Genomic DNA, 14143 nt, shown 5'->3' with positions numbered 1-14143 from the left:
TATATCAGGCAATAAATAGGCCTATTTAATCAAATTTAATGATTATTTAAAAATTTTGTTATTGATAATGATTATACAGATAATTAGTGATTATTGAAAAATCATATTTTGCCACTTGTGTTGTACTGTTAAAGTTGTTCTATTGTGTATTGTATTTCTTTGAATTGCAATTTAGTAAATTTCCAATTCAACTTCCAGTTCAATTATTATTTTTAATTACTGATTAATGAATTTAAAGGGATCCAAATAATGATACATAAACTGTTTGTTCACTAGAGTCTAAAAAAAAAATACAAGTTGATTTATTTTACAGTAAAATATAAAGTGATATGTATACTTTAAGCACTGAGCATTACATTATCTAATGCTTCTTGAAATACTCGATGTGTTGGGTGTGTCAGAGTACATCTGAATGGGTAACTATTTTTATTACACAGCGGTGGGTTTCTTTGATATCCATTCTATTTTAGTTCAACTTCCTTAAATTCAGATTCACAGGACTATGCTGCATCCTGTTTGTTACCTTGGGAAATGTACAATTCCTGATGGTACACACACACACACACACACACACAAACACACACACACACACACACACACACACACACACACACACACACACACACACACACACACACACACACACACACACACACACAATACAATCCAGAGTTAGCAGTGATATCCTGCATACATACTTCCTGTGTCTGTTTAATGAGATTGTTTATGTTGTTTCTATGTCCATCTGTTCGGTTTAATAATGTGGTGCTATTAGAACATTTCAACCTAGCATCCGTCCTAAACTCAGCAGGTTAGCAGTCAGTCACTAATGCCTGTCACAGTCTGAGCTGAATATAATACTTCTCTCTTTCTCTCTGTGGACATGTTCCATAAGCATTTATGTATGTAATCATTCTCTCTCTCTCTCTCTCTCTCTCTTGCTCTCTCCTTTCACGCGGGTCTGCAGCCTCCTACAGAGATTCAAGTATGATTCATTTACTTTCACAACATCACCACTCCCATAACATACCCTCCTCAACTTATCCCTTCCCTAATCTTCACACATTCCTAATCCCAACCAAACCCTCGTCATTAAATCCGCATCTCTCCTGTATTCTTTCTGATAAAAGTTAATATCCTATTTGATATCATCTTTCGCATATATGAACTGATTCATATTACCATTACTTATAAATACTGCATATGTATGATTTTTTTGCATGTGCACCAAAATGTTAAATGAGGTTTATTTTTATTTCCTGTGTTTCAGAAGGCATTCTCAACAATGCGCGGGACTCCAGCGTCATGGATACGCTGCCGCTTAACGGTAACAGCTACGGCGTGGCAGCAGGCGATTACCTCACCTACAGCTCTCGTGGCAACGAGCCGCCGACAACGCTAGAGAAAAAGATCTTGAAAGAGCTGACGGCGAACTACGCTCCGTCGTACCTCAACACCCAGGAGCGACAGGGAAAATCCCACCAGGGGACCCTGACCAATAAACTCAACAACCACCTGGCCAACGGAGGGGTCGCAGGGTCATCGTCCATCGCCAAAGACGACGTCATGGTGCTCGACAACCCTGGAGCGTTTCACCGTCACGACGATGGCGGCGGGTTAAGTCTGGAGCTCATTAGGGAGGAGTCACAAGCTCCGCTCCTCCCACCCAGACCGCCCCCTCCAGAAAACCATGCCCCCATGCACACGTTTTCAGCCCACCGGCGCCTGCCGCAGGAGAACAGCGAGAGCTTCTTCCCGTTGCTCCCCAATGACACACACTCATCACACACTCCCCGCGCGCACACGCAATCCCCCCTCAGAGACTCAGTCTATACCAGCATGCCCACGCTCACCGACCTCCCGCATGGCACAGACGACCTCATCAACGGTCTCCATGAGGACGAAGACGATGAGGATGACGACGGCGAGGAGGAAGAAGGCAGCGAATTGCACCTGGCCAACGGCAAAGGGGTCATCATGGAATCGGATGATGTGTACTACAAAAGCATGCCGAACCTGGGCTCCAGGAACCACATACAGGAACTAGACAGCTACTATCAGATGGGACGCGGGGGCAGTGACGGGTTCATCGCCCCGTCTGAGAAAGAAGACTCGTCGCCTGAAGAACAGCCACCGGACCCCTCACAGCTGGTCACCAGCCTATAGACACCGACACGCACACACACATTCCCACTCAGTGCGCGCGCACGTGTGTGTGTATGTGTGTGTGACACAATGCACAAGGCATGGGATACACTACCTACTGCACTGATAGAGAGACTGATTCCAGATAGACCCCTGATTCCAGTACATACAAGTATCCTGTCACCAAAATCCTGCTCCAGTTAGAACCAGTAACGCATTCCTACACTAGAACAAGGACTGCCGCGTGTAGGCAGCTCTTGTGAACTTTCTTCTCATCAATCTGCTGAGTTAAACTCTTGCGGATTGTCAGTTTGGAGATGTGGACGAACTTTTGCTCCATTTGCATAGCCCTCCTCGATGAAACCCTTTATCCAATGTCTGTCCGACTCTCCATCAAACTCTCTCGCGAGCGTGTAAAGAGACTGTGGAAAACGACGGCCGTGTATGATAACGAGACCACCGACCCGGACTCTGAACTCTTCTGTCGTACTGAACTGCATTACCCACAACTCTCTAGACTTCTCTCTGATTCTCTGCTGCACACATTCCTTCTCGTTTAGCACCAGTCTCGTTTCCCAACGTGAAACCACAGAAGGCGCATCTGTTCTTAAAGACTGAGGACGCATCTTGTTTTCTTACGTTTATTTTTCTGTAATAATCTAAGTTACGGGAAAGGTAATCTTCACTAATTATAAAGAAATGGAGCTGTTTTCCATGTAAAATGTACAGATTCCCGATATTGCATATGATCGTATGCGTTTCATGTTTTTTGACCTATTTTGCCCCTTGTATGTGTTTTTGTAGACTAGACCAGTCCCACAATGCTGTGTTGGTCCTCCAAAATACTATCCCTTATAATGCACAGCACACATATCTACATACACACTCAAGTTTGGAAGGATGACTATGGTCTCCTATTCTCTTTTTTTGTTTTTTTTTCAAATGCAACACTTCGTCATTCTCACTGTGTCGATGATAACCAAGAGACTCTGGGGAAATGACTGTTGTGTGATTGACAGCTATTACAGATGGGATCCCAATGATGCTGGAACGTCGTCATGTCGTGAATTCTAGCACGTTTACCCTTGAACACGCCATCTTTAACGTGTAAGAGCAGAAATCGTACTTTGCATTCAGGTTGAAGAATTCCAGTCATACATGTTGACACAGCTAAAATTGTTCTCTCAGGCTAAAAGATGGTCTATTATTGTGACGATTACACATATCGAGTTGTGTTTTTAACTTGAGAGTTTAATCTAGAACGGTAAGAAAGGGGGAGTCGTGGGAGTCGTGGCCTAATGGTTAGAGAGTCGGACTCCCAATCGAAGGGTTGTGAGTTCGAGTCTCGGGCCGGCAGGAATTGTGGGTGGGGGGAGTGCAGTTCTCAGTACAGTTCTCTCTCCACCTTCAATACCACGACTTAGGTGCCCTTGAGCAAGGCATCGAACCCCCCAACTGCTCCCCGGGCGCCGCCGCATAAAAAAAATGGCTGCCCACTGCTCCGGGTGTGTGTGTCACACAGTGTGTGTGTGTGTTCACTGCTCTGTGTGTGTGCACTTCGGATGGGTTAAATGCAGAGCACTAATTCTGAGTATGGGTCACCATACTTGGCTGAATGTCACGTCACAAATCACAAATCACGTCACAAAAAAAAGGCTAGCGGGATGTGAATTGGAACAAATCCGAGCAAATAAAAGTGTGAATCATCATTACGAATCATATGTAAACACATAAAATAACCATGTAAAGAACAGACTAGAAGGGTAGGACTTTAATGGAGTGGTTTGGAAGATGGAAACGACCTTGTAAAGGTCGGTTTCTGAAACTACTGTTTACTTGTTCTCAAACTGAGACTCCCTGTAGCTTGCACATCTATCCCTTGTTAACCCACCCTGAGAAAATTGACTGCATATTTATTCCTGTGATTCAGACTTTATTTTTTAATTTCCAACAGATCAGAAACATAGGATCTTAGAGAGCGTCAGGAAAAGAATTGGATCGGCACTGAGACCTTTTTTATTGTTATTATCATCAATATTATTATTATTACAATATCGATGAAATTATTATTTATTCTTTTCATATGCATTCTAAACTGAATGAACTCATAACTAATATTTGTTGTAACAGTGAAAGTTGTTTGCCAACAAATAAAATGACTGAATTAATATTTACAATATTTCAGAAGGGAAAGGTGTGAGTTTCTGCTTCTTCTTCTTCTTCTTTTTTTTGCCTTTTAATTCGATTTTTGAAATTATAGAGCGACACTTTCATAAGCATGAGGAACGGTCATGACTGCTCTGGGCGGTTTTTCAGGGAAGGATTGTCATGGAGTAAATTATACTGTGGATTGTGATTCTCTGTTGAAAATCCTTTTGGACTAGACTTAATGTCTGTCTGGGAAACCGGCCGGAAGACTTTAGCTGTCAGTCTCTTTTTATACTGACCCAGTTTCTGTGCCGCCACCAATCAAACCAGCACGGTACCAATTAATTATGCACATCTGAGAAGAGCGCCAGCGCAAACAGTGTAATTATGACCTATTGATTTCTATGTCTTTCCATGCAAACAGACACACGTCCGTCTGCAAACACGCCCAAATGTCAGACAGCCTGCGCGTGCGAGTGTGTCTGTGAGAGTTCGCTCTGCCAAATGTTACCACTTTCATGAATATTTATAGGCCGTTTTGACAGGCACTTGAGCATTTTGAAAGGAAGGAAAGATGCAGCCTCCCTTCGCCCTCCCAAGCAGACCATATAGCCCCACACTCTAGAGCTCTGTCCTGCCTTTGACACGAGTATAGTGTGTGTGTGTGTGTGTGTGTGTGTGTAGGCAGCCAAAGAAACTGAAAAGTTGTTTTTTAAAGAAAGAAACTGTTCACCGTTCAAACTTTTATCAATCCACATCTCCAGCATAGATACCACTCAACTGAGAAGACGAAACCTACAAGTTTGGGTACCACAAGCTAAGTGCTTCTCCACCTTTTTGACTTGAAGGTCTCCTAATAGGTCCAACAAACTCTCAGATAAAAAGGTACAAAAGCTGTCACTGGGGTGGTACCTTTTCAAAAGGTACAATTATGTACCATTTAGGTACGTATATGCACCCTTTAGGGATAATAAGGTACAAAAATGTATATTTTATGACAGCTTTTGTACCTTTTTTACTGAAGGAGCACAATCTTCTAAGGACCCCCATATTGGATCCAAGATAACTCTTCTAATATTTCTGCTGTAATTATGGGAATGCTGCCTGTTTTCGAACTTTTCAATAGCAGTGTTGATATATTAAAAGTAACTGACCATGAGTCAGTTTGATGATTCCAGAAGTCTCCAGATTCTGATTTGGCATGGTTTTCAATAAAACATCCTGATTTGTTTATATTTTTAGCATTTGAAGTAAATAATTTCATTTATTAAATTCAACATTTGTATTTTTATTTAAATTAAAAATTTGTAAAAAATGTTAAATTAGATAATTTTGTGTATAATTATTTTATTTTACAAAATACAATTAATTCTATTAAAAAAACCTTACAAATCAAATGCTAAAAACACAAATATTAAAATTACATTTAAAATATGCATTTGCATTACAGCATTTGAATTAAGCTATTTTTTGTCTTAAAAAAATAATAATTTTGAAGTCATCCTTTGGCCCCCTTAAAAGGTTTGCAGAGGCCCCCCAGTGGGCCCCGGCTCCCTGGTTGCAAACTATTGATCTAGACAGATGGCAGAGACTGCAGTCCGCTTCCTCGCCTCCTTCTCTCTCGCCTGTGTCTCAGGTTAATTAAACGAGACTGGAGGAGATGTGGGCTGGATCACAGCATGGGCTCTGTGATCACTTAGTGCTGCCTGTGACATTTTTACCCGGGCTGCCCACTCTAACATCAGAAGCATTCTTGTCACAGTGCACCAGACATGAATATGAAATCAAAATACCCTCATGCTGGGTAAATATGATGGTGCCACAAATTAAATCCGCACACATTGTGAATGTGCATGCAGGATATTAGTTGATGCATTAATCAGCTCCTCTCGATTGCAGATTTTGGCTTGTCCCAGCTCAGAGGTTCAGAGGCTAACAAGTAATATTATGCAAAAATGTTGTACTTCAAACATAATCTGTTGAAATGCTATAAAATGAATTGATTATTTAACTGTAATGAAATACTTGAATAATTTTAATGACAAAAAAAACTGTATTTAGCTGCATTCTACATTATGTGCCCTGAGAATATTATTCTTCATTTACAAAATAAAAAATAAAAATTGCAACACCCATGAATAAACACTTTCTACAGCATAACCATTTATTATGTAAATAATCTAATTCTATTTTCTCAATGTGAATTTGTCAGGCTCAACGATTCAATCCTGCTAACCAAGTTAGTTTTTTATATTCAGTTTTTGTATTAAAGGAAAAAAAAACAAATATCTTTATTGAAAACTACAATAAACGCTTGGTCCCAATCTGAGTGGCAACATAAATCTGGCTAAATTAGCAACATTGTTACCATTTCTGGCTTTTTTGAAGACTTTAATTAAATTTTTGTTAATTATTAATTATTCTTGCTAGAAAACAACACTATCAGAAAGGCAGGGCAGTAGTCATTTTGCACAAATTGCAACAGAAATGCCCTCTTCTTGTGTGGAAAAATTTACACCTATTTATTACAAATTCATGTGCAAGTGGTTTACAGTAGCAATTATCAGATTTGAGTTGCAAATTAGTAGAACATCAAGAGGAAGGTCATATATAAACTTCAGTAAACAGATCAATGAAGTACTTGGCAGCATCAAAAAATAAAAAAGGCAGACTGAGCCCTTCAGAAGGAAGGTTAGCGAGGCTTAAAGTCTGAAAAGGGACTTAAAGCCATTTTCAAGCTATTTAAAATCCACCATTCCACTGTGCATAAAATAATCTAGAAATGGAGGAGCTTTCACAGCACAGGCCATCTTTCCAGGTCAGCCATCCCATCAAATTCAAGATGCTTCAGACAGTCTCAAAGGACCCCATTGTCAAAAGATCTACAGGCAACTTTGGAAACAGTCCATACACACGTCAGGCATTAGAAAGAGAGTGTGCAAACCTGGCCAGCCAGGAAGAAGCCTAAAAAAAATCCAGAGTAATCCAACACCTACATGTGCTCTGGACATTGAGTCAAAGGTGGAGATGTTTGGCCACAGTTTCAAACGTTACAGTATGTTTCTAAAAAACCAAACACTGTATTTGAGAATAACAAACTCATGGATGGGAGTGTTATGGTTTAAGGGTGTTTTGCTGCTTCAGGGCCAGAAAAACTTGCCATTATTATGTCAACTCTGAAATCCACATTATACCAAAGAGTGCAAGAGGAGAATGTAAGGCCATGTTTAAAAAAATAAAAAAAATTCTCACGCTGAACTTTCCAACCTTCCAACAAAATAATGAACCAAAACCATGCAGAAACACTCTGCATGTTTTCTGCATAGAAAGATGGGTAATATTAGCCTATGTGAGGTACGAGACTTTTAAATTATTCGAAGAAATAAAGAATTTGTGTACTTATGTTTTGTCCCATAGAAAGCCTTTTATTTTGTGTAGCTACTTTTGTTGAATAAAAGCTTACAAAGTTATTGTTAAATTGTGAAACCTTCACCAATCAATAAAGTTACATTATCAGTTTGTCCACATATGATGAAAAAGGAACTTTTCGTGGGGTGTATTAGTTTTTCTACATGACAACATATTTAATATGTAAACAATGTCCTTCAATTTTCTCAGTTTTTAAACAAATTGTTGACTACATTTTTCAGGCTCTACCATTCAATTCTGCTACCCGGGTTATTAAACCAAACTAAAAAAAAAATTTAAACTGAATATATATTAATTAATTCACATAAAATCATTATTCCACAACTCAGTTACCCATTCTAATTATTTGTTTATTTTATACATTTTAATATAATAATTAAATATATAAAATTTTTACTATTTTATAAATTTGCATTAGTATATTAATTATTATTATTTGTTTTACTACTTTTTACTACTATACACTTAATCATTATTATAATGTAAATAATAATAATTCTATTTACTCATATTTTTTTTTACATAAGAAAAAAAATCAAACTAATGCATTTTTTGAGTGGAAAATATATGAATTAATTCACATAAAATCATTATTTCACAACTCGGTTACACATTCAAATTTTTTATTTATTTTATACATTTTTAGTATAAATTATTATTATTTGTTTTACTACTTTACTACTACATAATCATTCATAATGTAAATAATCTAATTCTATTTACTCATATATTTTTTTACATAAGAAAAAATATCAAACTAATGCATTTTTTGAGTGGAAAATATACTAATTAATTCACATAAAATCATTATTTCACAACTCGGTTACACATTCAAATTTTGTTATTTATTTTAAAAAAACAATTTTAGTATAAATTATTATTATTTATTTTACAACTTACTGTGCTACTACATAATCATTCATAATGTAAATAATCTAATTCTATTTACTCATATTTTTTTTAACATAAGAAAAAATATCAAACTAATGAATTTTATTTATTTTATAGACAGTTATTCCTGACTTCAAACCAACATTTAATCACAGACTAAGGACTTTGCTCCTTATTAAGTGACAGCTAAATTCCTAACTCTTCACAACTCAAATGCCTTTCTATTTTATTTTTTAATTTTTTATTATTTGATATATTTAATTGCATTTTAATTAATTAATTAATTATCAACCTATATACTTTATCACAGAACCGTATTTCAAATCAGCAATAAAATCTGGCAAATAGTAGGCTATCATAGACAGTTTCTTTAGCTCTATATATTTTTTTAGGTTGGTCCAATGAAATGTAAATGTGCAAGTTCTCATATTACAGTCTGTATATTACAGTTATCAACCAGCATTAGCCCGAGTAGAGCCCAAGTACCTCTGCAGCAATCATATTTTAAGTCTTTTCCTCAATACGTTTTGCATATCTGAAGCTTTAAACTAGCCTGGGGTCTTTCTGAACAGGTGTGAATCCAGGCGGGGAGCGTTCTGTGAGCACAAAGGGTCAACAAGCTTTAATGTAAATGCTGATGGGTGTGAGCTATACCTAACTCTCTCCCTATGCTATCTCTGGCTTATTAAACTTTATCTTACTTTCATTTTTCATTCTCTTTAGGATTTGGGAAATGCAGAGTAACCATGGAAACGGCAACAGCAGGCTATCAGAGGCAGAATCACAACAGTGCTGCTAAAGCTCTCGCAGCCAGCAGAGTTAAGAGACGTGTGTGTGTGTGTGTGTGTGTGTGTGTGTGTGTGTGTGTGTGTGTGTGTGTGAGAGAGAGAGATCCTAGGTGAAGGAACAACAAAGGAAGGAACAGGAGTCTTACTGAGATAACAGAGTTCTTCTTAACATCACTTATGCACTCTAACATTCCTATGCTCATGTCCAAACGCTTACAAAAAAATAACTGCAGTTTTACAACCGCAGAAAAAGTGTGCTAAATTTGATACAGTAGTACGCAATGCTACTGCATTCAGATAATAACACCTGTAACAGCTGCAGTAATGCATCCAAATGATCACACAAGTGCTGGAATACTGAAAAACCATGAGATCTGCTTCATTTTTAAAAATGACAAGGAGAGATTGGGATCAGGACATATCAGCGGTTGTCATCACAGTCCCCCTTTAGAGACCTAGAGTGTATTGCACAAGGGTACAAAAGCAATGGATATCAGAAATACTCAGGTTTATGCATCATTTATAACTTTTCAAATATTTTAAATGGCATGACAAGATCTGCAAAGCATTAGGATTTATGCAAAACGTTAGTATGAAGGCAGCTCTTCAGCTATCAGTGCAAACAATTCGTTTTATCTGTTTTCACTATCAATCCTCATCATAAGTTGGAAAGTAGGCGAAACAGACAGGCAAGACAAGATTATTTATATCATATTTCATACATACTGGTAATTCAAAGTGCTTTACATAAGGAAAATAAAAAAATAAATAGAAGTAAACATTTAAAGTAATTTAAGCCCAATGAGTCATGTATAAACAACAGCACTTTGAAATCATTCTTAAAGTAAATGCAGGAGTCAATGTGAATTATTTTTTCAAAGATATAAGGGACTTAGCATTAGAAATAGTGATCTAACTTTTGTAAAACAGCGTTCTTGTATTCTGGTCTTATGTTAGATTGAATCATTTCTCATTTTTTGAAGAGTGAACATTTATCTTTGATGTATGGTGACTAATGAGTCAACTTCATGTGGATCAAGAAGGTATTCAATCTTTTTTAAGTTAGTAGTAATTAGGGACCAGTTTTGCAAGAATTAAATTTGTCAGCAGAATTAATTAGGACCAAATAATGGGAAACCTGTAATGTGATTTGACTAAACGAAACATTAGATTTTTCGCTCACTTTAGATCTGTTCAGTTTTACTGTTTTCCTCTGAATGAAACGGTTGAAATCGCATAACTGTGTCCTCTTGAGTCCTTTATTTTTTACAGCTGAACTGAATTATCTAGCATTAAGTGACAATGAATAAACTTAGATTTGATAATGATGAACCAATAACTAAAATGAAGTTTCTGGATACGTCTTAATGATAAATGTCTCAAAAAATGATTAATTTGTATATAAACAATGTCTAAAATTAAAGGTTGACAGTATAAATCACTTCAGATAAATCATAAATCATCACAGCGGGTCCTTTGCTGAGAGAAAGTATCATGTAATGTGTGTTGTCGTAAGAAACAAATTATTCAGTACTAGAGATAAAACATTTGGATTTGAAACACAAAAAGCAGAGCAGTAACTTGTAAATTATAAATTTTATAAAAATAAGTTTGCATGATTTTTTAATGTTCAGTGTTCATATAAACACACACACATCGGTCTCCCACAGAGAAATAGAATACTTCAGCATCAAAACATTTGAGGTTTTCCATAAACAGGGTAAAGAATATCACCTGAAACTTCAGAATAAAAGGTGTGTGACCTTCAGAAAATGTTGATTGCAACCCATAGGCTAACTAAATATTAAATGAGATGTTTATTTAATATTTACTGTTTTTATTTCAGTCACACTTTAGTTTGAGGACCGATATTAACTCTGACTTTAGCATCAATCTCTAGTTAGTAAGGTAGTTGTTAAATTAAGGTATGGGGTGGATTAAGGGATTTAAAATATAGTCATGCAGAATAAAGCATGATTAGTGCTTACAAATGCATTTTAAACAGCCAATATGCTAATCACATGCATGCTTGTAACCATTATTCATACCATTATTTTTCAAGAGATTTGCATTTTTTTTCTCTAAATACAGTAAATTTATTTTTGAGCAAATATTGTAAAACATCAAAATTAAATGGCCGTAATGTAGGCCTATTTAAAAAATGCTATAGTAGGTAACAGTGTGGAAAACTCAGCTTAGCAGCCTAGAGTAAGATCAGTTCATATTTATAGCTATTTTTTCATGAAATATTATTTATATTTTTTTCTTATAGTAACTTTGATAACAGGGTGGAATGGTTGCACATGATGAATGCAGTCAATCCGTGTAAAGATTTAGAAAATTAAACAAGACCATTTACTTGTCTACCTGCCATGTTGTAGAACCTGGTTTCCTGTGGCCCCTTCTTGGGGCCACAATATTCTAAGTGGCACTTATTATCATGAGTCCTACAGTGTGGACCCATCATCTGCCACATGAAAAATTCTTATGTCAACTGAAAGCACGGCTTCTAAAGAATTAGCTTCTTTCAAAGCGACGTGTTTTATATGCTTCTGGTTTCCATGGTGATTGTTTCATTCACCTGTTGTGGTTTCCGTTTGACAGAGGAGCTTTCAAGATGTCAGAGGTGACCGCCTTAGCCAACGTTATAAATAAAGCGTGAAGTGTGGCGGAGTGCATGTGCAGATGCACCACACGCACCCATAGAATAATTTTTTTGCCAATGCTTTTTTAAAGTGTCTATCTGCATAAAGACTGAAACTCAAACATGAGACATAAACATGTTGTGTTTAAGTATTGATGTGCCTACAGGCAAAAACAACTCAGTGTGAGAGAAGAGTTTGTCTCTATATCACAGTTGGCAACCCGAGTGTATACGAGTGTGTGTTCTGTTTCTGCTGTTGGCAGCTTGTGTAAAGCAGATTTTATTTTTTCAGCTCATCAGACTCGATCTCTTCAAGCGTCTCGTGCATGTCACCTCACAAGCACTTTTTTATTCTGTTAACCCTTTGTTCAGGGAAAACCACAGAGGACGTTTCTATTCCTGCATATGACTGGGATGGAAGCGCGCGACAGGTCAGCTGCTGCTCGTAGCTTATTGGTTTAGGCTCTCCGACAGCAATTCAAATGTCACAGGTTTGATCCCAGATAGCAAGACATGTGAATTAGAGTATTACTTATCTCTATTGCACCCTTGAGCAATGCACTTAACCTGACCGTGCTCCTGGCAAACAGCCCCTGCCATTAATGTCCTTTATGTTGCTTTGGAAGAAAAATATCCACTAAATAATCTTTGGTATGTGTTTGATTGAAACGAGATTGAAAGATTGCCTTGATTTTTCATGAAACAGTGTTCAGGCCCATTTCATTTCTGTAATCTGATGTACTTCAGGGTAAAACGTGGTACAGAATGAGAAAAAACATCGAGTGGGACTGATTTTATCAATCAGAAATTGATTGGATTGTAAATAGTGGGCGTTAGATGGAGCCAGATGGCTGGAGATGGGGGGTTGAATAATATTGGTGACATCAGCTGAAAAGTTTCTCCTTTTTTTTTAATTTTTGGAATAACATGCACCGATGAATAAAGCTGTGTTCACACTGACAGTGATTTAATCTTCGGAGGTCGCCGAGTCGCTGTGCTGTTGGTTTCTTGCTTTCATTGGTACAGAAGCAACATCTGAAGCATCTGCTATCACCCTGGTTTCCTCAACAAAACGCCAATAGGATTTTTCCATTTTGGATTATATCAGAAAATATGCTCTGTGACAGGGAGAATCGTCTTACACGTTTGGTTCATCAAGTTAATCTTCATCCATAAACCTAAATACAACTGGCAGAAAATTCCAAAAAGAAAAAGTGCACTTTAAAAACCCGGATGATGTAGTTAATGAACTGAAAAAACTACAGTAAGTGTGGAATGTTGGACTCTTCGTGTATTCAACGGTCGCAGCTTTAATTTCATAGTGGAGGGTGATGGGCTATCATGACAAAATAACCTTATATAATGTATACACTACACTGTTAAGTACATAGTGTGCAAGCACGTAGTGTATAAGTGTATAGTGTGTCATTTGGAATACAGCTAAGATACCATGATATGTTTCAGCACTGAGGGAAATCTTGAAAAGCGGAAATCTGCAACTCGCTAAAAAGTCATGTCCCACTTTGTATACTACTGCAATATTCTATCCCATTTTGTAGCATAAAAATTGAGAAGTTTGCTTACACTGAAAATTCCAAAGAAACTTGTACTTCAAACACTCAGATGATCCTCTTAATTAACCAAAAAATAAATAAATAAATAAATAAAATTAAGTGTGCAATGCTGGAGTGTCAGAATAACCTTATAAAATTTATACACTAGATGGTAGAGCACATACTGTAGTACACAAAGTGCATGGGTCATCATCATTTGAGACACAATTGAAATGAGTGATGACCTGAACAAGAAAAAGACGTAGGGCGGGACTTGATTTTGTCTTTTGGGAATTGATTGGATCATTGTTGTTTGTTAATTGCTATGATTTCATGAGAGTGACAGGTTGCTGGAGGGGAGGAATTATTTCCCAGTCCACGTCAGCAGAGAATAGATGTAGTTTCGAGGGCAGGGGAAATTTGTGTCTTTGATTAACAATTACGAGGGTACATAATTAAAAAATAATAATAATTAAGATGTGCGCAGATATAACATTTATATTAAACATTGCAGTATTGCATTAAAATAATAAGACCAGGAACCA

At 37.1% G+C, this 14143-nt stretch overlaps 1 protein-coding gene across 6 annotated transcripts in view; it reads left to right on the top strand.

Moving 5' to 3' along the window:
* Window positions 1-3418, top strand: part of adgrl3.1 (adhesion G protein-coupled receptor L3.1) — a 98786-nt gene extending 95368 nt beyond the window's left edge. For 2 of the 6 annotated variants that reach the window (XM_042714659.1, XM_042714461.1), the window contains 2 exons: window positions 968-985; window positions 1274-3418. In XM_042714659.1, the coding sequence (XP_042570593.1) occupies window positions 968-985; window positions 1274-2166 (911 nt within the window). In that variant the 3' untranslated portion in view covers window positions 2167-3418. Of the gene's footprint in view, window positions 1-967; window positions 986-1270 lie in introns of all 6 variants that reach the window. The other 4 variants (XM_042714586.1, XM_042714393.1, XM_042714732.1 and 1 more) reach the window with 2 other exon arrangements.
* Window positions 3419-14143: the final 10725 nt, after the last annotated feature.

The sequence above is a fragment of the Cyprinus carpio genome, chromosome A1, assembly GCF_018340385.1.
Source record: "Cyprinus carpio isolate SPL01 chromosome A1, ASM1834038v1, whole genome shotgun sequence".
NCBI classification, from domain to species: domain Eukaryota; kingdom Metazoa; phylum Chordata; class Actinopteri; order Cypriniformes; family Cyprinidae; genus Cyprinus; species Cyprinus carpio.
Note: the sequence above shows the minus strand (reverse complement) of the source record. Positions and strands in the feature narration are given on the sequence as shown.